Source organism: Salmo salar, chromosome 16 (genome assembly GCF_965601325.2).
Source record: "Salmo salar chromosome 16, fSalSal1, whole genome shotgun sequence".
In the NCBI taxonomy this organism is placed as follows: Eukaryota; Metazoa; Chordata; class Actinopteri; order Salmoniformes; family Salmonidae; genus Salmo; species Salmo salar.
Window position 1 is genome coordinate 61,149,907 of NC_138306.1, and position 25,751 is coordinate 61,175,657.

The 25,751-nt window shown below is 43.8% G+C and overlaps 1 protein-coding gene across 3 annotated transcripts in view; it reads left to right on the forward strand.

Annotated features, from left to right (window-relative positions):
* The window catches only part of LOC106573992 (cyclin-dependent kinase-like 5), a 72,700-nt gene that overhangs the window by 38,496 nt on the left and 8,453 nt on the right, over positions 1 to 25,751 (forward strand). The window contains exons 7-11 of one of the 3 annotated variants that reach the window (XM_045697535.2): positions 950 to 1,069; positions 7,327 to 7,432; positions 15,042 to 15,156; positions 21,326 to 21,431; positions 23,882 to 23,926. In XM_045697535.2, coding sequence (XP_045553491.2) covers positions 950 to 1,069; positions 7,327 to 7,432; positions 15,042 to 15,156; positions 21,326 to 21,431; positions 23,882 to 23,926 — 492 coding nt within the window. Of the gene's footprint in view, positions 1 to 949; positions 1,070 to 7,326; positions 7,433 to 15,041; positions 15,157 to 21,325; positions 21,432 to 23,623; positions 24,304 to 25,751 lie in introns of those variants that run through there. The other 2 variants (XM_045697539.2, XM_045697538.2) reach the window with 2 other exon arrangements.

Below are 25,751 nucleotides of genomic sequence, written 5' to 3' on the forward strand. Positions count from 1 at the left end.
ACGTACGGTGGAGAGCCCATGCCTGTTAGATAGTTCATCTGCCTTGAATTTAATTGTGACTATGGCTGAGATAATTGAACAAAAGAAGTGTGTTGAGGGTCAATAAATGTCAAGGTACAACGACTTAGCTAGCCAGCTAGCATACTTGTGCCATAAGTGGGCTGCTCAGACAAGACGTGAACCCGGGAGCCTGGCTAGCAACTAACGAAACAGATACCATTTCAATAATTTAGGCTATATGGCTTGAATTCAATATTGAATATGGCTTAGGTACTGTTGCTAGCAGAGGAGAGAGTGTCTAGGTTTCAGTTTTGCGTCACAGCTCGGTACATAGAACAGATAGATCAGAAATGAGGACATGCTGCATTTCTCACTTTGAATAAGACTGTGATCTGTAATCCTAATTCGGTCTACTTTTTCTGTTTCTCCTTCAACAAAATTAAATATTATTAGCCTGTTAGCCCCCATGTAATTTAGTTAATTTAGTTAGCTTTACCTTCATTCTTTGCTGTAAAAGATAGCAGAGAAAATATCAACAACACCTTTCTCGGATATTCAAATGGAAGGCACTTCTGATATGTAGTCTATCTCGGTCATTCACGTGTCAGTGTTGACAACTTTGTAGAATTTCTTAAATGTCTTCTTAGAGAATCCATACAGGAGAATGCGTCCTTCCAGCAAGAAAACTAGCGAGTGGATACGGCGCCATCTGCTGACCATTTAGGGAATTTAGTTCTCAATCGTTGTGCCTAATTTTGTTACGTAATATGGAGATTGACTGGAAATGACTAGGGGAAAAACTCACTTTTACATGCATTGCTGGCTGAAAACCTAATATAGTCACAACTATAATGTATAACCTATTCTCCAGTGTGTCTGCTGCTCTATCTCTGTGTTAAGACTCATCCATGCTTCCTGCTCTCTGTATGTCTCTCTGTCTCTCCATCAGCTACAGAGCAGTGAGGGTCCGGCACCCAGTGAGGCGACCCCCCACACCAGGCCACCTATTAGGGACTCAACGAGGGACAACACCAACTCATTTCACACTCAGAGACAGAAAACCACTGAGGTCCGAAATGTTAGATCCTACTCCCATCAACATTTCTCTCTCTCTCTCTCTCTCTCTCTGTCTCTCTGTCTCTGTCTCTCTCTCTGTCTCTCTGTCTCTGTCTCTCTCTCGCTCGCTCTCGCTGTCTCGCTCTCGCTCTGTCTCTCGCTCTATCTCTCTCTCTCTCTCTCTCTCGCTCTGTCTCTCGCTCTGTCTCTCTCTCTCTCTCTCTCTGTCTCTCTCTCTCTGTCTCTCTCTCTCCCTGTCTCTCTCTCGCTCTCTCTCTCTCTCAATTCAATTAAAGGCCTCTCTCTCGTTCTTTGTTAAGGGGCTTTATTGGCATGGGAAACATATGTTTACATTGCCAAAGCAAGTGAAATAGATAATTATCAAAAGTTAAGTTAACAATACCAATTAATGGTAAACATTACACTCACAAAAGTTCCAAAAGAATAAAGACTTTACAAATATAATATTATGTGCAAATAGTTAAAGTGCAAAAGGGAAAATATATAAACATAAATACGGTATATTGTATTTACAATGGTGTTTGTTCTTCACTGGTTGCCCTTGTGGCAACACGTCACAAATCTTGCTGCTGTGATGGCACATCATAACCGCCATCAATAAGAGACATTACTGTGCAGCCGTATTCATCCACCTGGCCAAGGCTTTCGACTCTGTCAATCACCACATTCTTATTGGCAGACTCAACAGCCTTGGTTTCTCAAATGATTGCCTCGCCTGGTTCACCAACTACTTCTCTGATAGAGTTCAGTGTGTCAAATCAGAGGGCCTGTTGTCCGGACCTCTGGTAGTCTCTATGGGGGTGCCACAGGGTTCAATTCTCGGGTCGACTCTCTTCTCTGTATACATCAATGATGTCGCTCTTGCTGCTGGTGATTCTTTGATCCACCTCTACGCAGATGACACCATTCTGTATACTTCTGGCACCTCTTTGGACACTGAGTTAACTAACCTCCAGACGAGCTTCAATGCCATACAACTCTCCTTCCGTGGCCTCCAACTGCTCTTAAACGCAAGTAAAACTAAATGCATGTTCTTCAACCGATTGCTGCCCGCACCTGCTCGCCCGTCCAGCATCACTACTCTGGACGGCTCTGACTTTAGAAGTTGTTTCAGGCTTCTATTGTGAAAGGGGAGCGAATAAGAGCAGATGGCCCAGGTGAAGGCCTATAGTTTAGTCACGCGCGTGGAGAAGCTGAGACGTAAAATCTACTGTTTCGGTTTTCTACTGCCAAGTTTACACATTCACTATTAGGGATTGAATTTGTTGTTGCCTAATTGTTTTTTGCTATTTTTCCACACTACTTTCACTCCAACTATAGCATTTCTTAATATTATTCAGTTCCTTTGGCTTTGATGCGTCATGATTGAGTATTGCTCTGTTCTAAGTAGACTGATTTTGCTGTGATCTGATAGGGGTGTCAGTGGGCTGACTGTGCATGCATTGACTCTGGGTTGAGGTTGGTGATAAAGTAGTTTACAGTATTACTGCCAAGAGATGAGCTATAGGTGTACCTACCATAGGAGTCCCCTCGAAGCCTACCATTGACTGTGTACATACCCATCGTGTGACAGCTGCAGGAGGCCCATTTATTTTGGTTATGTTGTCGTAGTTGTGCCTAGGGGGCTCTGTCTGTCTGTCTGTCTGTCTGTCTGTCTGTCTGTCTGTCTGTCTGTCTGTCTGTCTGTCTGTCTGTCTGTCTGTGCTTCTGATGCTGCTTCATTTTCTCTGTTGGCTTTGCTTTGCTCTGAATAATTCAATATTTGGCCATAGCCCTCTGGAAATTCAGTGTTGCAGCTAGATGTCTTTCTAAGGTCCATTGCTCTGCGAGAGATCATGGTAGATACACTACATGACCAAAAGTATGTGGACATCTGCTCGTCGAACATCTCGTTCCAAAATCACGGGCATTAATATGGGGTTGGTCCCCCCTTTGCTGCTATAACAGCCTCCACTCATCTGGGAAGGCTTTCCACTAGGTGTTGGAACATTGCTGCTATAACAGCCTCCACTCTTCTGGGAAGGCTTTCCACTAGATGTTGGAACATTGCTGCTATAACAGCCTCCACTCTTCTGGGAAGGCATTCCACTAGGTGTTGGAACATTGCTGCTATAACAGCCTCCACTCTTCTGGGAAGGCTTTCCACTAGATGTTGGAACATTGCTGCTATAACAGCCTCCACTCTTCTGGGAAGGCTTTCCACTAGGTGTTGGAACATTGCTGCAGGGACTTGCTTCCATTCAGCCACAGGGGTTTTTGGTATTTTTTTTAGTATCCCCATTAGCTGTTGCAAAAGCAGCAGCTACTCTTCCTGTGGTACACACAAAACATGAAACATAATACAGAATTACATAATACAGAACTTCAATAGACAAGAACAGCTCAAGGACAGAACTACATACATTCTTTAAAAAAGCACATGTAGCCTACACATCAATGCATACACACAAACTATCTAGGTCAAACCGGGGGAGAGGCGTTGTGAGGTTGGGCTCTGACATTGGGCGATTAGGCCTGCCTCGCATCCCAATAGTGTTTGTTAGGGATGAGGTCAGGGCTCTATGCAGGCCAGTCAAGTTCTTCCAAACCGATCTTGACAAACCCTTTCTGTATGGACCTCGCTTTCTGCATGGGGGCATTGTCATCGTCTAGAAAGTCATTGTACGCTGTAGCATTAAAAATACCCTTCACTGGAACTAGGGGCCCTAGCCCGAACCATGAAAAACAGCCCCAGACCATTGTTCCTCCTCCACCAAACTTTACCATTGGCACTATACGTTGGGGCAGGTAGCATTCTCCTATCATCCGCCAAACCCAGATTAGTCCGTCGGACTGCCAGATGAAGCGTGATTCATCATTCCAGAGAACGCGTTTCCACGGCTTCAGAGTCCAATGGGGACGAGCTTTACACCACTCCAGCCGACACTTGGCATTGCACATGGTGATCTTAGGCATGTGTGCGGCTGCTCAGCCATGGAAAACCATTTCATTAAGCTCCCGACGAACAGTTCTTGTGCTGACAGTTTGGAAGTTGGTAGTGAGTGTTGCAGCCGAGGACAGATGATTTTTACACCCTACGCTCCTCAGCACTCAGCGGTCATGTTCTGTGAGCTCGCCGGTCCCGTGGTAGATACCTCAAAAAATATGGTAGATCATGGTAGATACTATACCTCTATTTAGATCATTGTAGATACCTCTAATTAGATCATGGTAGATACTGTACCCCTAATTAGAACATGGTAGATACTGTACCCCTAATTAGAACATGGTAGATGCTGTACCTCTAATTTGATCATGGTAGATAACTTTCATTAGATTGTGGTAGATACTGTATCTTTAATTAGATAATTGTAGATTCTGTAACTCTATATCATGGTAGATTATGTACCTCTTCTTATATCATGGTAGATACTGCACCTCTAATTAGATCATGGTGTAATGTACCTCTAACTAGATCATGGTAGATACTGTACCTCTAATTAGATCATGGTAGATACTGTACCTCTAATTAGATCATGGTGGATACCTCTAATTAGATCATGGTAGATACTGTACCTCTAATTAGATCACGGTAAATACTGTTCCTCTAATTAGATCATGGTAAATACTGTTCCTCTAATTAGATCACGGTAGATAATGTACCTCTAATTAGATCATGGTAGATACCTCTAATTAGATCATGGTAGATACTGTACCTCTAATTAGATCATGGTAGATACTGTACCTCTAATTAGATCATGGTAGATACTGTACCTCTAATTAGATCACGGTAGATAATGTACCTCTAATTAGATCATGGTAGATACCTCTAATTAGATCATGGTAGATACTGTACCTCTAATTAGATCATGGTAGATACCTCTAATTAGATCATGGTAGATAATGTACCTCTAATTAGATCATGGTAGATACTGTACCTCTAATTAGATCATGGTAGATACCTCTAATTAGATCATGGTAGATAATGTACCTCTAATTAGATCATGGTAGATACTGTACCTCTAATTAGATCATGGTAAATAATGTACCTCTAATTAGATCACGGTAAATACTGTTCCTCTAATTAGATCATGGTAGATACTGTACCTCTAATTAGATCATGGTAGATACTGTACCTCTAATTAGATCATGGTAGATACTGCATCTCTTATTAGATCTTCATAGATAATGTACCTCTTATTAGATTTTGTTACACAAAATGGCAGATTCAAAAGAGAGGGAAAGGGAGAGACAAAGTCGTACAGATAGCTGATAACTATGCTCATGGAAATGTGAATACTTTGCACATGAACTCTGCAATGTACATATTTACATGTGTATGTCTTTGCTGTCTCTCTCTTGAAAACACTCGATCCATCTACGGGGAGTAATTCGACATAAAGCCTCTGGTTGTCCACTAGAGGTCACCATGTCCTTTGTAGTTGTAGTAGGTTTCGGAGTGTCTGTGAGAACGGATCCTCCAGAGGTCTAACCCCCAATGTTCAGCGGGTTCTGTCCATTAGAATAGAGGTATCTATAGTGGTGAGAGTAAATTGTTCTTTGTCTTCTAGTCTTCGGTTGAGTTTACTGCAGACTGCTGCAGACTGAATGTTCCTGTGTAGTCTTCTTTTCTTCGATAGAGAGTTTCAGAGTTTCTAACCATTTCGTACCTTTCAGCTCACGCTGTCGGTCACGCTGGTCTATTGTAGAGCTAGAACCATTTTACACGCCCGTAGCAACCCGGCAATGTACAGGTCTCTAGAGATTTACATTTCTTCACCATTTGTAAAATATTCAGCTGGCGCTTCACATAACTGGTCTCCATTGAAATGGCAACCATTTCAGCGTGTGGACTGCTTTCTCACGTTCTTTGGTCTAATGTAAATTTTGTTAGCGAGTCCTTTTATAAACTCTGGCAAAAGGGGCATTCCATGACAACATAATGTCTGTGCTCACGTGGATGTGGTCACTGACTGGTTAAAACTTTTATATGAAAAACAATTCTCATTTAGAAGGCTAACATCACATTTCATCTTCTCGCAAATAGTTTCATATTTAATCATATAAGTTCCACAACATTTAGATGTAAATCTGTGTCACATTTGCTCCCTCTCCGGCATCTAGGTCACCAGGCTGTTCATAATGGCGCACACCTGTCACCATCGCTATGCGCATGTCGTCAGACTCACCTGAACTCCATCACTTCCCTGATTACCTTCCCAATATATGTCACTCTTTGGTTCCTTCCCCAGGTGTCATTGTTTATGTTTCTGTTTCATGTCTGTGTGCTGTTCGAGTTTCTTGTTTTGTGTTATGTTCCATTCATTTATTAAAGCACTCCCTCCCTGAACTTGCTTCTCGACTCTCAGCGCACGTCGTTACAATCTGATAACTGGGAAATATACATATTGAGATACAGTTATGTGGTTATACCGTTCTTAATGAGATCACAAAACAACAACTGATCTGACATAATTGTTCTTTCGGTACCCACGGACAATTCCAACTGTTTGGATTACAGAAATATTGTTTCATTATTCAACCTTTTGATGTTACCGTTTTGGCGGGAGGAATCTCCTTGTAACAAAGAGGTTTCTTTCCCCTCATTCCTGCAGAGCCAAAAGGCAGAGTTTCTACAAGGTATTTATGACCGTCATAAAATGGCCAACTTCACCCCTTTCCCCCTCTGTGGGAGAGAGAGGGCACTATAGAGCGGACCCACTGTAACCTGATCCTTCAGATCTTTACAGGAGAGTCATGACAATACTGTACCTCTAATTAGAACATGGTAGATACTGTACCTCTTATTAGATCAGGGTAGATACTGTACCACTTATCAAATCATGGTAGATACTGTACCTCTAATTAGATGGCGGGGCTCCCGAGTGGAGCAGCGGTCTAAGGCACTGCATCTCAGTGCTAGAGGCTTCACTACAGACCCTGGTTCGATTCCAGGCTCAGCGTCGTCCTGGTTAGGGTTTGGCCCGGGTAGGCGGTCATTGTAAGTAAAAATGTGTTGTTAACTGACTTGCCTAGTTAAATAAAATTAAATAAATAAAAGATCATAGTAGATACTGTACCACGTCTCTGCCTGGGAGAATGTTATCAACACGTTTCTAGGATAATGTTACCATCATGATACCAGATTTAGATTTATCAACATGATACTAATTAGAGGTTATACTTTTCCGGTCAGTCTGTCAAGCCTACTCTGTGTCTGTCTGTCTGACTCTGTCCTCCTTTCTCTGTCCTATCCCTAACCTTGTCCAGGTGGGGATGTTCCATGAGCAGCACCCAGAGGACGGAGTCTCTTCTAAAGAAAACCGCATCATCTACAGTGAGTCCATGCCCAGGAGGGTTGGCAGCTTCTATAGAGGTACATGTGACTTATCTCTATTAGCACATACACAGGGCTACAGCTTCTATAAAGGTACGTGTGACTTAAAACGAAAGCAGGAAGTACCAGTGACTCGCTCAATATGGAAGTGGTCAGATGACGTGGATGCTAGGCTATAGGACTGTTTTGCTAGAACAAACTGGAATATTTTCCGGGATTCATGCTATTGAGGAGCACACCACCTCAGTTGCCGGCTTCATCAGTAAGTGCATCAACAACGTTGTCCCCACAGTGACTGTACGTACATATCCCAACCAGAAGCCATGGATTACAGGCAACATCCGCACCGAGCTAAAGGCTAGAGCTGCCGCTTTCAAGGTAGCGGGACACTAATCCGGACGTTTATAAGAAATCCCGCTATGCCCTCAGACGAACCATCAAACAGGCAATGCGTCAATACAGGACTAAGATTGAATCCTACTTCACTGGCTCTGATGCTCGTCGGATGTGGCAAGGCTTGCAAACTATTGCGGACTACAAAGGGAAACCCAGCCGCAAGCTGCCCAGTGACGCGAGCCTACCAGATGAGCTAAGTGCCGTTTATGCTCGCTTTGAGGCCAGCAACACTGAAGTATACATGAGAGCACCAGCTGTTCCAGACAACTGTGTGATCACGCTCTCCGTAACTGATGTGAGCGACGACCTTTAAACAGGTCAACATTCACAAAGCCACGGGGCCAGACGGATTACCAGGACATATACTCAAGGCATGCGCGGACCAACTGGCATGTCTTCACTGACATTTTCACAGTGGTGGAAAAAGTACCATATTGTCATACTTGAGTAGAAAATGAAGTTAAAGTCACCCAGTAAAATACTACTTGAGTAAAAGTCTAAAAGTATTTTGTTTTAAATATACTGAAGTATCAAAAGTAAAAGTGTAAATCATTTACAATTTTTTATGTTAAGCAAAGCAGAAGCACCATTTTCTTGTTTTTAAAATGTACAGATAGCCACGTGCACACTCCAACACTCAGACATTATTTACAAAAGATGCATTTGTGTTTAGTGAGTCCACCAGAACATTGGCAGTAGGGATGACCACGTGTTCTCTTGATAGGTGCGTGAATTTCTCAATTTTCTTGTTCTGCTAAGCATTCAAAATGTAACGAGTACTTTGGGTTGTCAGGGAAATTGTATGGAGTAAAAAGTACAATATTTTCTTTAGGAATGTAGTGAAGTAAAAGTAAAATTTGTGAAAAATATAGATAGTAAAGTACAGATACCCCCAAAAACTACTTAAGTAGTACTTTCAAGTACACTGCTCAAAAAAATAAAGGGAACACTAAAATAACACATCCTAGATCTGAATGAATGAAATAATCTTATTAAATACTTTTATCTTTACATAGTTGAATGTGCTGACAACAAAATCACACAAAAATAATCCATGGAAATCCAATTTATCAACCCATGGAGGTCTGGATTTGGAGTCATACTCAAAATTAAAGTGGAAAACTACACTACAGGCTGATCCAACTTTGATGTAATGTCCTTAAAACAAGTCAAAATGAGGCTCAGTAGTGTGTGTGGCCTCCACGTGCCTGTATGACCTCCCTACAATGCCTGGGCATGCTCCTGATGAGGTGGCGGATGGTCTCCTGAGGGATCTCCTCCCAGACCTGGACTAAAGCATCCGCCAACTCCTGGACAGTCTGTGGTGCAACGTGGCGTTGGTGGATGGAGCGAGACATGATGTCCCAGATGTGCTCAATTGGATTCAGGTCTGGGGAACGGGCGGGCCAGTCCATAGCATCAATGCCTTCCTCTTGCAGGAACTGCTGACACACTCCAGCCACATGAGGTCTAGCATTGTCTTGCATTAGGAGGAACCCAGGGCCAACCGCACCAGCATATGGTCTCACAAGGGGTCTGAGGATCTCATCTCGGTACCTAATGGCAGTCAGGCTACCTCTGGCGAGCACATGGAGGGCTGTGCAGCCCCCCAAAGAAATGCCACCCCACACCATGACTAACCCACCGCCAAACCGGTCATGCTGGAGGATGTTGCAGGCAGCAGAACGTTCTCCACGGCGTCTCCAGACTCTGTCACGTCTGTCACATGTGCTCAATGTGAACCTGCTTTCATCTGTGAAGAGCACAGGGCGCCAGTGGCGAATTTGCCAATCTTTGTGTTCTCTGGCAAATGCCAAACGTCCTGCACAGTGTTGGGTTAGGGTTAGGGTTAGGGTGTGGACGTCGGGCCCTCATACCACCCTCATGGAGTCTGTTTCTGACCGTTTGAGCAGACACATGCACATTTGTGGCCTGCTGGAGGTCATTTTGCAGGGCTCTGGCAGTGCTCCTCCTTGCACAAAGGCGGAGGTAGCGGTCCTGCTGCTGAGTTGTTGCCCTCCTACGGCCTCCTCCACGTCTCCTGATGTACTGGCCTGGCTCCTGGTAGCGCCTCCATGCTCTGGACACTACGCTGACAGACACAGGAAACCTTCTTGCCACAGCTCGCATTGATGTGCCATCCTGGATGAGCTGCACTACCTGAGCCACTTGTGTGGGTTGTAGACTCCGTCTCATGCTACCACTAGAGTGAAAGCACCGCCAGCATTCAAAAGTGACCAAAACATCAGCCAGGAAGCATAGGAACTGAGAAGTGGTCTGTGGTTACCACCTGCAGAACCACTCCTTTATTGGGGGTGTCTTGCTAATTGCCTCGAATTTCCACCTGTTGTCCATTCCATTTGCACAACAGCATGTGAAATGTATTGTCAATCAGTGTTGCTTCCTAAGTGGACAGTTTGATTTCACAGAAGTGTGATTGACTTGGAGTTACATTGTGTTGTATAAGTGTTCCCTTTATTTTTTTGAGCAGTATATTTTTACTTAAGCAATTTGCACCACTGCATTTTCAAGCTCTCCCTGACCGAGTCTGTAATACCTACATGTTTCAAATGGACCACCATAGTCCCTGTGCCCAAGAAAGCGAAGGTAACCTGCTTAAATGATTACCGCCCCGTAGCACTCATGTTGGTAGCCTTGAAGTGCTTTGAAAGACTGGTCATGGCTCACATCAACACCATCATGCCAGAAACCCTAGACCCACTCCAATTCGTATACTGCCCCAACAGATCCACAGATGACGCAATCGCACTCCACACTGCTCTTTCCCACCTGGATAAAAGGAACACCTATGTGAGAATGCTGTTCATTGACTACAGCTCAGCGTTCAACACCATAGTGCCCACAAAGCTCATCACTAAGCTAAGGACCCTGGGACTAAACACCTCCCTCTGCAACTGGATCCTGGACTTCATGACAGACCTCCCCCAGGTGATAAGGGTAGGCAATAACACATCTTCCACGCTGATCCTCAACACTGGGGCCGATCAGGGGTGCATGCTTAGTCCCCTCTTGTACTCCTTGTTCACCCATGACTGTGTGGCCAAGAACGACTCCAACACCATTACATTTACATTTAGCAGACACTCTTATCCAGAGCGACTTACAGTAGTGAATTCATACATTTTCATACATTTAATTTCATGCATTTTTTTTGTACTGGCCCCCTGTGGGAATCGAACACACAACCCTGGCATTGCACACACCATGCTGGCGTTGCAAACACCATGCTCTACCGACTGAGCCACAGGGAAGGCCAAACTTACCATCATTAAGTTTGCTGACGACACAACAGTGGGTTGTGTTATCAGCACAGAGGATAGTGCGTATGACCCAGTACATCACTGTGGCCAAGCTTACTGCCATCCAGGACCTATATACTAGGCCGTGTCAGAGGAGGCCCAAAAAATTGTTAAAGACTCCAATCACCCAAGTCATAGACTGTTATGTCTGCTACCGTACGGCAAGCGGTACCGGAGTGTCAAGTCTAGGTCCAAAAAGCTCCTTAACAGCTTCTATCCCCAAGCCATATTACTGCTGAACAATTAATCAAATGGCCACGCGGACCATTTACATTGACACCCCGCCCCCCTTTGTTTTTACACTGCTGCTACTCGCTATTTATTGTCTATGCGTAGTCACTTTACCTCTACGTACATGTACAAATTACCTCGACTAACCTGTAGCCCCACACATTGACTCGGTACCGGTAGCCCTTGTATATAGCCTCGTTATTTTTATGTAATTTTCTTGTTACTTTTTATTTTATTTTTTACTTTAGTTTATTTAGTAAATATTTTCTTAACCTCTCTAGGGTAGGTGGGACGAAATCGTCCCGCACTATTCAACAGCCAGTGACACATCAGAGCGCCAAATTTAAAACCACAAAATGTCATAATTCAAAATTCTCAAACATAGGACTATTTTACACCATTTGAAAGACAAGACTCTCGTTAATCTAACCACATTGTCCGATTTCAAAAAAAGGCTTTACAGCGAAAGCAAAACATTAGATTATGTTTGGAGAGTACATAGCCAGAAATAACCACACAGCTATTTTTCAAGCAAGCATATATGTCACAAAAACCAAAAACACAGCTAAATGCAGCACTAACCTTTGATGATCTTCATCAGATGACACTGCTAGGACATTATGTTATACAATACATCAAATCAAATCAAATGTATTTATATAGCCCTTCTTACATCAGCTGATATCTCAAAGTGCTGTACAGAAACCCAGCCTAAAACCCCAAACAGCAAGCAATGCAGGTGTAGAAGCACGGTGGCTAGGAAAAACTCCCTAGAAAGTCCAAAACCTAGGAAGAAACCTAGAGAGGAACCAGGCTATGAGGGGTGGCCAGTCCTCTTCTGGCTGTGCCGGGTGGAGATTATAACAGCACATGGCCTAGATGTTCAAATGTTCATAGATGACCAGCAGGGTCAAATAATAATAATCATAGTAGTTGTCGAGGGAGCAACAAGTCAGTAACACAAGAGTAAGTGTCAGTTGGCTTTTTCATAGCCGATCTTTGAGAGTATCTCTACCGCTCCTGCTGTCTCTAGAGAGTTGAAAACAGCAGGTCTGGGACAGGTAGCACGTCCGGTGAATAGGTCAAGGTTCCAGCAGGTCTGGGACAACAGGTCTGGGACAGGTAGCACGTCCGGTGAACAGGTCTTGGTTCCATAGCTGCAGGCAGAACAGTTGGAACTGGAGCAGCAGCACGGCCAGGTGAACTGGGGACAGCAAGGAATCATCAAGCCAGGTAGTCCTGAAGCATGGTCCTAGGGCTCAGGTCACCGAGAGAGAGAAAGAAAGAAAGAAAGAAAGAAAGAAAGAAAGAAAGAAAGAAAGAAAGAAAGAAAGAAAGAAAGAAAGAAAGAAAGAAAGAAAGAAAGAAAGAGAAAGAGAGAATTAGAGAGACCATATTTAAATTCACACAGGACACCGGAAAAGACAAGAGAAATACTCCAGATGTGACAGACTGACCCTAGCCCCTCGACACATACACTACTGCAGCATAAATACTGGAGGCTGAGACAGGAGGGGTCAGGAGACACTGTGGCCCCATCCGATGAAACCCCCGGACAGGGCCAAACAGGTAGGATATAACCCCACCCACTTTGCCAAAGCACAGCCTCCACACCACTGGAGGGATATCTCCAACCACCAACATACCATCCCGGGACAAGGCCGAGTATAGCCCACAAAGATCTCCGCCACGGCACAGCCCAAGGGGGGGGGCACCAACCCAGACAGGAAGACCACGTCAGTGACTCAACCCACTCAAGTGACGCACCCCTCCCAGGGACGGCATGGAAGAACACCAGTAAGCCAGTGACTCAGCCCCCGTAATAGGGGTAGAGGCAGAGAATCCCAGTGGAAAGAGGGGAAACCGGCCAGGCAGAGACAGCAAGGGCGGTTCGTTGCTCCAGCCTTTCCGTTCACCTTCACACCCCTGGGCCAGACTACACTTAATCATAGGACCTACTGAAGAGATGTGCATGTTTTGTTCAATCAAGTTCATATTTATATCAAAAAACAGCTTTTTACATTAGCATGTGATGTTCAGAACTAGCAACTAGCATACACACCGCAAACTTCCGGTGAATTTACCTAATCACTCAGCATAAAACGTTCACAAAATACATAACAATTATTTTAAGAATTATAGATACAGAACTCCTTTATGCAATCGCGGTGTCAGATTTTAAAATAGCTTTTCGGCGAAAGCACATTTTGCAATATTCTGAGTAGATAGCCCGGCCATCACGGCTAGCTAATTTGACACCCACCAAGTTTGGCCCTCACCAAACTCAGATTTACTATGAGAAAAATTGGATTACCTTTGCTGTTCTTCGTCAGAATGCACTCCCAGGACTTCTACTTCAACAACAAATGTTGTTTTGGTTCGAAATAATCCATAGTTATATTGAAATAGCTCCGTTTTGTTCGTGCGTTCAGGTCACAATCCGAAGGGTGACGCGCGAGCGCATTTCGTGATAAAAATGTGTAAATATTCCATTACCGTACTTCGAAGCATGTCAAACGCTGTTTAAAATAAATTTTTATGCTATTTTTCTCGTAAAATAGCGATAATATTCCAACCGGGCGACGTTGTATTCATTCAAAGACTGAAAGAACAAAATGAGGAATTCACATGAACGCGCATCTCCAGTGTCACTGTCCCCAGGCAGGCCAGTATCAAACAGAGCTGCTCTACTTAGCCCAGAGACTGCAGACATCTCATTACACTTTCTGGCGCCTTCTGAGAGCCAATGGAAGCCTTAGAAAATGTCACGTTACAGCACAGATGCTGTATTTTTGATAGAGAGGCTAAAGAAGGACAATAAATTGTCAGACAGGGCACTTCCTGTATGGAATCTTCTCAGGTTTTGGCCTGCCATATGAGTTCTGTTATACTCACAGACACCATTCAAACAGTTTTAGAAACTTTAGAGTGTTTTCTATCCAAATCTACAAATGATATGCATATTCTCATTTCTGGGCAAGAGTAGTAACCAGTTTAAATCGGGTATGTTTTTTATCCGGCCGTGCAAATACTGCCCCCAAGCCCCAACCGGTTAACTCTATTTCTTGAACTGCATTGTTGGTTAAGGGCTTGTAAGTAAGCATTTCACGGTAAGGTCTACACCTGTTGTATTCGGCAAATGTGACAAATCTGATTTGATTTGATCTATATGTTATTAGTCTACTATAGTGCGAGTCTGTTTGTTGGTTGGTTGCAGTCTCTCCCTCCCTGCACCCTGTGTCACTCGCTCACAGTACGGCCCCTCCCCGTCTGCTCTTTCCCCCTACTCTCCCTACTCTTCCCCTACTCTCCCTCTCCCTACTCTCCCTACTCTTCCTACTCTTCCCCTACTCTCCCTCTCCCGCCCGCCTCTAGCTTTTTATCAGCTCCTGTTAATAAAGTAGCTTTAAAAATTACTTTTCTGCTGCTTCCCTCACTCGGATCGGATCTGGATCCGACCAGGTCTATACGGAATGGGTATTGTTATCCTTGGCTCCGTTTGGAACATGTCTCTATATTTTGAAAATCAATTTATGCATATTGGGTTAGAGTGGGAAAGCCCTAGGTCCATTTCGCAACGGGTCCATCTTTTTGGACCGATGAAGTCCTCTACTATGTATCTATAACCTGTAGTGTTTTCTTCCTTATGTGTCTCTAATGTTTTGTGGTGTTTACTATGTTGTTATGTTGTTGCTTCACAGTGCCGTCCCCGCGGCCAGATAACGGAGGTCAGGGCAGCAGGGGGACAGGAGGGGGGGCAGTGGACGGAAGCACCTTGACCAACCATCCCAAACGCCAGCCAGCCTTTGACCCCTGGTGAGGCACTTCATTGCAAATGACACCCTTTTCCCTATATTAGGGTTGGGCAACTAGCAGACGTCTTGTTTTGGGTGGGGGCTCATCTTACTGTTACGAGTTAGAATAGTGGACAAGGTGCAATTTTGAAATTTGGCTGTGCATCAGCAGTTTTTCTCTTATGTCTGTCACTGAAAGTCACTAAACTGAAAGTTAGTTAGCATTTTTTAGATTGGTAAGTTAGTCTAGCGGCCAGCTATCTAAACTTCAAATGACTGTCCGCGGGGCCCCTATTGATTTTGTTAGTCAATCTCACTCAGATATCATATTAAAAATAGCAAATATTTCTCTCCACCCTATGGCAAAATGTGTAGAATTGCAGGAAATGTGTTATAAAATTGCTAAATCTTCTCTCGGCACATGGCAAAATGAGTAGAATTGCATGAAATGAGTTATACATTTGCGAAATCTTCTCTCTGCCTCATTGCAAAATGAGTAGAATCACATGAAATTTAAATAAAATGTAAAAGTCTTCTCTTCACCGGATGGCAAAATTTGTAGAATTGCATGAAATTAGTTAAAAAAGTAAAAAATCTTCTCTCAGCCCCATGGCAAAATGAGTAGAATTCCATATATATATATATATATTTTAAATAGCTAAATCTTCTCTCCATCCCATTGTAAAATGAATAGAATTGTATGAAATTAGTAAAAAAAAAAAAAAGCTCAATATTCTCTCCATTCCATTGTAAAATTGCATGTAATTATTTATAAAATTACTAAATCTTCTCTCCTTCCCATGACAATATAAGTAGAATTGCATGAAATTACACATTTACTCAATCTTCTCTTCACCGGATGGCAAAATGTGTAGAATGTATGTAATTAGTTATAAAATTGCTACATCTTCTCTTTGCCCCATGGCAAAATGAGTAGAATTACATGAAATTTGTTATGAAATTGTTACGTCTTCTCTCCATCCTGTTGTAAAATGAGTAGAAGTGCATGAAATGTGTTATACAATTGCTAAATCTTCTCTCCGCCCATGGCAAAATGGGAAGAATTGCATGAAATGAGTTATACATTTGCTAAATCTTCTCTCCGTCCATGGCAAAACTACTAGAATTGCATGAAATTTGTAAAAAAAAAATATATTCTAAATCTTCTCTCGACCCCATGTCAAAATGAGTAGAATCTTTTCTCGACCTCATTGCAAAATGAGTAGAATCACATGAAATTTGCTCTAAAATTTCAGTCTTCTCTTCACCGGTTGGCAAAATTAGTAGAATTGCATGAAATTATTTATAAAATTGCTAAATCTTCTCTCTGCTCTGTTGTAAAATGAATAGAATTGTTTGAAATTAGTAAAATAATTGCTAAATATTCTCTCCATTCCATTGCAAAATGAGTAAAATTGCATGTAATTATTTATAAAATTGCCAAATCTTCTCTCCTCTCCATGGCAAAATGAGTAAATTACATGAAATGTGTTATACATTTGCTAAATCTTCTCTCTGCCCCATGGCAAAGTGGATAGAATTGCATGAAATTTGTTACAAAATTGCTAAATCTTCTCTTTACCGGATGGCAAAATGAGTAGAATTGTATGTAATTAGTTATAAAATTGCTACATCTTCTCTCCCGCCCCATTGCAAAATGAGTATAAGGCCCTCCCCTGCCCTCCCTTTGGAAAAGCTGACCAGGACTCCATTTTGTTGCTCCCAGCCTATAGACAGAAACTAAAACAGGAAACGCCCGCCCTCAGGTCTGTTCAACGCTAGTCCGACCAATCGGATTCCACGCTTCAAGATTGCTTCGATCACGTGGACTGGGATATGTTCCGTATTGCTACTAACAACAACAACATTGACGAATACGCTGACTCGGTGTGCGAGTTTATTAACCTGTCTGGGCCAGTGGGACGCTTGCGTCCCACCCTAATCAACAGCCAGTGGAATCGCGTCGCGCTAAATGCAAAACCTCATAAATGCTATAACTTCAATTTCTCAAACATATGACTATTTTACACCGTTTTATAGATACACCTCTCCTGAATCGAACCACGTTGTCCGAATTCAAAAAGGCTTTACAGCAAAAGCAAAACATTAGATTATGTCAGCAGAGTACCCAGCCAGAAATAATCACACAGCCATTTTCAAAGCAACTAGCATGCATCACAAATACCCAAAACACAGCTAAATGCAGCACTAACCTTTGACAACCTTCATCAGATGACATCATGTTACACAACACATGCATTTTTTGTTCGATAAAGTTCATATTTATATATAAAAACAGCATTTTACATCGGCGCATGACGTTCAGAAAAAACTTTTCCCTCAAATGCTTCCGATGATCAGCGCTACAATTTACAAAATTACTATTCGAAAACATTGTTAAAATGTAATATTGTCATTCAAGGACTTATAAATTAACATGTTTTGAATGCCATCTCTTTGCCAGATTTAAAAATAACTTTACTGGGAAATCACACTTTGCAATAAACGACGTGGTATGCCCAGAAAAAAAGTCTAGGCTATCAATGTTGGAGCCATCTTGGAACGATCAACCATCAAAAATACTATTGTAAATAATCCCTTACCTTTGATTATCTTTATCAGAAGGCACTTCTAGGAATCCCAGGTCCATAACAAATGTAGTTTTGTTCAAAAAAGTTAATAATTTATGTCCCAATAGTGTTAGCGCGCTCCGAAGGCTAGTGAAAATGTACCTTGTGCGTCTGACTTGTCGTCAGGAATGAGCAAAAAATATATATTTAAGTTCGTTCAAACATGTCAAACGTTGTATAACATAAATCTTTAGGGGCTTTTTCAACCAGGGCTTCAATAATATTCCATTGGGACGGTTGCATTGTCTTTCAAAACGTTTCGAAAAGGGAGAGTACCCATGGGCGCCGACGTCACAATGGTAATGGCCCATCCCCTGTGACAAAGGTAAACATCCTCTCTTTCAGTCACTTTTGATAATGGGCAGGAGTAGTAACCAGATTAAATCGGGTACGTTTTTTTATCCGGCCGTGCAAATACTGCCCCCTAGCCCTAACAGGTTAACAAGTGCATCGGTGATGTCGTACCAACAGAGTCTATTAAAACATTCCCCAACCAGAAACCGTGGATTGATGGCAGCATTCGCGCAAAACTGAACGCGCGAACCACTGCTTTTAATCAGAGCAAAGTGACCGGAAACATGACCGAATATAAACAGTGTAGCTATTCCCTCCGCAAGGCAATCAAACAAGCTAAGCGTCAGTATAGAGACAAAGTAGAGTCGCAATTCAACGGCTCAGACACCAGACGTATGTGGCAGGGTCTACAGTCAATCACGGATTACAAAAGAAAAACCAGCCCCATCGCGGATCACGATGCCGTGCTCCCAGACAGACTAAACAACTTTTTTGCTCGCTTTGAGGACAATACAGTGCCACTAACACGGCCCGCTACCAAAACCTGCGGGCTCTCCTTCACTGCAGCCAACGTGAGTAAAACATTTAAACGTGTTAACCCTCGCAAGGCTGCAGGCCCAGACGGCATCCCTAGCCGCGTCCTCAGAGCATACGCAGACCAGCTGGTTGGTGTGTTTATAGACATATTCAATCAATCCCTATCCCAGTCTGCTATCCCCACATGCTTCAAGAGGGCCACCATTGTTCCTGTTCCCAAGAAAGCTAAGGTAGCTGAGCTAAATGACAACCGCCCTGTAGCACTCACTTCCGTCATCATTAAGTGCTTTGAGAGACTAGTCAAAGACCATATTACCTCCACCCTACCTGACACCCTAGACCCACTCCAATTTGCTTACCGACCCAATAGGTCCACAGACGACGCAATCGCAATCACACTGCACACTGCCCTAACCCATCTGGACAAGAGGAATACCTATGTAAGAATGCTGTTCATCGATTACAGCTCAGCATTTAACACCATAGTACCCTCCAAACTCATCATTACGCTCGAGACCCTGGGTCTCGACCCCGCCCTGTGCAACTGGGTCCTGGACTTCCTGACGGGCCGCCCCCAGGTGGTGAGGGTAGGAAACAACATCTCCACCCCGCTGATCCTCAACACTGGGGCCCACAAGGGTGCGTTCTCAGCCATCTCCTGTACTCCCTGTTCACCCATGACTGCGTGGCCATGCACGCCTCCAACTCAATCATCAAGTTTGCAGACGACACTACAGTGGTAGGCTTGATTACCAACAACGACGAGACGGCCTACAGGGAGGAGGTGAGGGCCCTCGGAGTGTGGTGTCAGGAAAATAACCTCGCACTCAATGTCAACAAAACAAAAGAGATGATCGTGGACTTCAGGAAACAGCAGAGGGAGCACCGCCCTATCCACATTGAAGGGACAGTAGTGGAGAAGGTGGAACGTTTTATGTTCCTGGGCGCACACATCACAGACAAACTGAAATGGTCCACCCACACAGACAGTGTGGTGAAAAAGGCGCAACAGCGCCTCTTCAACCTCAGGAGGCTGAAGAAATTTGGCTTGTCACCTACAACCCTGACAAACTTTTACAGATGCACAATTGAGAGCATCCTGTCTGGCTGTATCACAGCCTGGTACGGCAACTGCACCGCCCATAACCGCAAGGCTCTCCAGAGGGTAGTGAGGTCTGCACAACGCATCACCGGGGGCAAACTACCTGCCCTTCCTGACACCTACAGCACCCTATGTCACAGGAAGGCCAAAAAGATCATCAAGGACAACAACCACCCAAGCCACTGCCTGTTCACCCCGCTATCATCCAGAAGGCGAGGTCAGTACAGGTGCATTAAAGCTGGGACCGAGAGACTGAAAAACAGCTTCTAATCTCAAGGCCATCAGACTGCTAAACAGCAATCACTAACTCAGATCACTAGTCACTTTAAACAATGCCACTTTAAATAATGCCACTTTAATAATGTTTACATGTCTTACATTACTCATATCACATGTATATACTGTATTTTTATACCATCTACTGCACCTTGCCTATTCCGCTCGGCCATCGCTCATCTATATATTTATATGTACATATTCTCATTCACGCCTTTAGATTTGTGTGTATTAGGTAGTTGTTGGGGAAATGTTAGATTACTTCTTAGATATTATTGCACTGTCGGAACTAGAAGGACAAGCATTTCGCTACACTCGCATTAACACCTGCTAACCATGTGTATGGACCAATAACATTTGATTTGATTTCATAAAATTGGTAATTCTTCTCTCAGTCCCATGGCAAAATGAGTAGAATTGCATAAAATGAGTTAACAAATTGCTATATCTTCTTTCCGTCTCATGGCAAAATGAGTAGAATTGTATGAAATGTATTAAAAAAAAAATGCTAAATGGGTAGAATTGCATGAAATTTGTTATAACATTTCTAAATCTTCCTTCCGCCCCGTGTAATGGGGGTAAAGCTTATCCCCGAGGGGATTACAGAGCCTCCAGAAAATATTCACACCACTTGACTTTTTTTTACATTTTGTTGTGTTACAGACTGAATTTAAAATGGATTACATTTTGAAATTTTGTCACTGACCTACACAGAATACCCAATAATGTCAAAGTGGATTTATGTTTTTCAATTTTTTTACTAATTAATTCAAAATTAAAAGCTGAAATGTCTTGTATTCCACCCCTTTGTTATGGCAAGACTAAATACATTCAGGAGTAACCATTTGCTTACCAAGTCACATAATACGGTGCATGGATTCACTCTGTGTGCAATAATAGTGTTTAACATGATTTTGTTTATGATTACCACATCACTGTACCCCACATATACAATTATCTGTAAGGCCCCTCAGTCGAGCAGTGAATTTCAAACACAGATTCAACCACAAGATCAGGGAGGTTTTCCAATGCCTCACGAAGAAGGGCACCTACTGTTCCTTCATTAGAATCCTCCTGTCCATCCAGTTACAAGACAGCTCCTGCTTTCCATCCAGTTACAATGCAGCTTGGACTGTTCCTTCATTAGAATCCTCCTGTCCATCCAGTTACAATACAGCTCCTGCTTTCCATCCAGTTACAATGCAGCTTGGACTGTTCCTTCATTAGAATCCTCCTGTCCATCCAGTTACAATACAGCTCCTGCTTTCCATCCAGTTACAATGCAGCTTGGACTGTTCCTTCATTAGAGTCCTTCTGTCCTTCCAGCTGTATTGTGTTCTCTCCATCAATAGGATGCGCCCAGAGATGGTGGTGATGAACCAATCAGAGCCGACCAAAGAAAAGGAGAAGCAGGGCTTCTTCAGAGCAATAAAGAAGAAGAAGAACAAGTCCCAAACGGTGGGTGTTGTTCTCTTCTGTAATGTTATGGTCTGCCATACCCTCTGCAGTTAACAGTCTAGTATGTTGTCAATGTAGTACTTAATATGTCATACATATGTACAGTACCAATCAAAAGTTTGGACGCACCTACTCATTCCAGGGTTTCTTTATTTTTACTATTTTCTATATCGTAAAATAATAGTGAAGACATCAAAACGATGAAATCACACATATGGAATCATGTAGTAACCAAAAAAGTGTTAAATATATTTGAGATTCTTCAAAGTAGCCACCCTTTGCCTTGATGACAGCTTTGCGCACTCTTGGCATTCTCTCAACCAGCTTCATCAGGTAGTCACCTGAATGCATTTCAATTAACAGGTGTGCCCTGGAATTTCTTTACTTCTTAATGTGTTTGAGCCAATCAGTTGTGTTGTGACAAGGTAAGGGTGTATACAGAAGATAGCCCTATTTGGTAAAAGACCAAGTCCATATTATGGCAAGAACAGCTCAAATAAGCAAAGATAAATGACAGTCCATCATTACTTTAAGACATAAAGGTCAGTCAATCCGGAAAATTTCAAGAACTTTGAACGTTTCTTCAAATGCAGTCGCAAAAACCATCAATTGCTATGATGAAACTGGCTCTTATGAGGACCGCCACAGGAAAGGAAGACCCAGAGTTCCCTCTGCTGCAGAGGATAAGTTAACAGACACATCTCAACATTAACTGTTCAGAAGAGAATCAGGCCTTCATGGTCGAATTGCTGCAAAGAAACCACTACTAAAGGACACCTATAAGAAGAAGAGACTTGCTTGGGTCAAGAAACACCAGCAATGGACATTAGACCGGTGGAAATCTGTCCTTTGGTCTGATGAGTCCAAATTTGAGATTTTTGGTCCCAACCGCCGTGTCTTTGTGAGACGCGGAGTAGATGAAGTGATGATCTCCACATGTGTGGTTCCCACCGTGAAGAATTTTTATTTATTTGTATTTTATTTTGTCTTTATTTAACCAGGTAGGCCAGTTGAGAACAAGTTCTCGTTTACAACTGCGACCTGGCCAAGATAAAGCAAAGCAGTGCGACACAAACAACAACACAGAGTTACACATGGAGTAAACAAACATACAGTCAATAACACAATAGGAAAAAAGTATATACAGTGTGTGCAAATGGCGTGAGGAGGTAAGGCAATAAATAGGCCATAGTGGAAAAGTAACTGCAATTTAGCAAATGAACACTGGAGTGATAGATGTGCAAGTAGAAATACTGGTGTGCAAAAGAGCAAAAAAGTAAATAAAAACAATATGGGGATGAGGTAGGTAGATTGGATGGGCTATTCACAGATGGGCTGTGTACAGCTGCAGCGATCAGTTAGCTGCTCAGATAGCTGATGCTTAAAAGACAGGAGGAGGAGGTGTGGGGGTGCTTTGCTGGTGACACTGTCTGTGATGTATTTAGAATTCAAAACACACTTAACCAGCATGGCTACCACAGCATTCTGCAGCGATACGCCATCCCATCTGGTTTGCACTTAGTGGGACTATCATTTGTTTTTCAACAGGACAATGACCCAACACACCACCAGGCTGTGTAAGGGCTATTTGACCAATAAGGAGAGTAATGGAGTGCTGCATCAGATGACCTGGCCTCCACAATCACTCAACCTCAACCCAATTGAGATGCTTTGGGATGAGTTGGACCACAGAGTGAAGGAAAAGAAGCCAACAAGTTCTCAGCATATGTGGGAACTTCTTGAAGACTGTTGGAAAAGCATTCCAGGTGAAGAGAATGCCAAGAGTTTGCAAAGCTGTCATCAAGGCAAAGGTTGGCTACTTTGAAGAATCTAAAATCTAAAATATATTTTGATTTATTTAACACTTTTTTGGTTACTACATGATTCCATATGTGTTATTTCATAGTTTTGATGTCTTCACTATTATTTTACAATGAAGAAAATTTTAAAAATAAAGAAAAACCCTTGAATGAGTAGTTGTGTCCAAACTTTTGACTGGTACTGTATGTGTCTTTACGTATGTGCAGTATCTCTACATAATGCTTAAGTCTGTCTATATATCTCAGTGTTTCCTTCTTTGGCCCCTGCTTCCTTACATATCTTGTGTGTTACCATGACAAAGACACCTCATACAGTATATGTTGTTGTTGTTGCCATTCTTTCCCTGCAGTCATGTGGTTCTTATATTGCAGACGGCGCTGCCAGACAGATGGACTCCCCTCATGAAGAAATGTCTTTTCCCCCTCTGTAACTCAAAGAATAACATAAAGCACAGCTCCTCAGTGATGGTGCTACCTGTTGTCTCTTCTCCCATGGTGTATTTCCTCTCTACAGTACTAGTCTAACCCCATGGAACCACTGTCATCACCGCATGCTGACATTAACATGAATCAACTCTAATTCATCTCCTCTTGTCTGGTCTCTAATCATTATGATCATTATGAAACTAGAACCAACCAGATCCATCAAACGCTCAACCAGGATGTCATCAGGAGGTTAGTATGTAGACCTAGTGTACTCTTATAGTGTACTTTAATCACATTGCTAGACACATGCTACTTTGGTCATGATGACATCATGAGAGCCCTATTTGGAGAGTTCAAACAAAATGGAACCAACACAATTCACTGTAAAGCTGATTTATAATATGGATTGAATCCTCTCTATCTAAATGTTTCTATCCAGACCAGGACATTCTGACCAGACAGGGCCCTTCAGATAAGGTTGTTTCAGTCCCTTCATGGATCTGCTGTTGGGTAGTTCACCTGTCCTCATTCTGTGGGTGTACGGGATTCTGATTCTGTTGTCACCTGTGACTCCAGCTGTACAGGCAGGCAGCTGACAGCATGCGGAGAGGTCGGGGTGAGGGAGGTCGGGGTGAGGGAGGGGAGGGTGAGGGAGGTCGGGGTGAGGGAGGGAAGGGGGAGGGTGAGGGAGGTCGGGGTGAGGGAGGTCGGGGTGAGGGAGGGGAGGGTGAGGGAGGTAGGGGTGAGGGAGGGGAGGGTGAGGGAGGTCGGGGTGAGGGAGGGGAGGGTGAGGGAGGTCGGGGTGAGGGAGATCGGGGTGAGGGAGTGGAGGGTGAGGGAGGTCAGGGTGAGGGTGGGGAGGGTGAGGGAGGTCGGGGTGAGGGAGGGGAGGGTGAGGGGGCGGCGGGATAGTCTTGCATGGTTAAGAACTGAAAATATTGGTGCATAATATCCCCCCTGCTGTACCCCAGAATATCCCCCTGCTGTACCCCAGAATATCCCCCTGCTCTACCCCAGAATATCTCCCCAGCTGTACCCCAGAATATCTCCCCAGCTGTACCCCAGAATATCTCCCCTGCTGTACCCCAGAATATCTCCCCTGCTGTACCCCAGAATATCCCCCTGCTGTACCCCAGAAAATCCCCCCTGCTGTACCCCAGAATCTCCCCTCTGCTGTACCCCAGAATATCCCCCTGCTCTACCCCAGAATATCTCCCCAGCTGTACCCCAGAATATCCCCCTGCTGTACCCCAGAATATCCCCTCTGCTGTACCCCAGAATATCTCCCCTGCTGTACCCCAGAATATCCCCTCTGCTGTACCCCAGAATATCCCCTCTGCTGTACCCCAGAATATCTCCCCTGCTGTACCCCAGAATATCTCCCCTGCTGTACCCCAGAATATCCCCTCTGCTGTACCCCAGAATATTCTCCCCTGCTGTACCCCAGAATATCCCCTCTGCTGTACCCCAGAATATCCTCCCTGCTATACCCCAGAATATCCCCCCTGCTGTTCCCTATATTATCCCCCCTGCTGTACCCCAGAATATCCCCCTGCAGTACCCCAGAATATCCTCCCTGCTGTACCCCAGAATATCCCCCCTGCTGTACCCCAGAATATCTCCCCTGCTGTACCCCAAATTATCCCCCCTGCTGTACCCCAGAATATCCCCCCTGTTGTACCCCAGAATATCCCCCTGCTGTACCCCAGAATATCCTCCCTGCTGTACCCCAGAATATCCCCCCTGCTGTACCCCAGAATATCCCCCCTGCTCTACCCCAGAATATCCCCCTGCTCTACCCCAGAATATCCCCCCTGCTGTACCCCAGAATATCTCCCCTGCTGTACCCCAGAATATCCCCCCTGCTCTATCCCAGAATACCCCCCCTGCTGTCCCCCAGAATATCCCCCTGCTGTACCCCAGAATATCCCCTGCTGTACCCCAGAATATCCCCCTTGCTGTACCCCAGAATATCTCCCCTGCTGTACCCCAGAATATCCCCCATTGCTGTACCCCAGAATTCCCCCCTGCTGTACCCCAGAATATCCTCCCTGCTGTACCCCAGAATATCTTC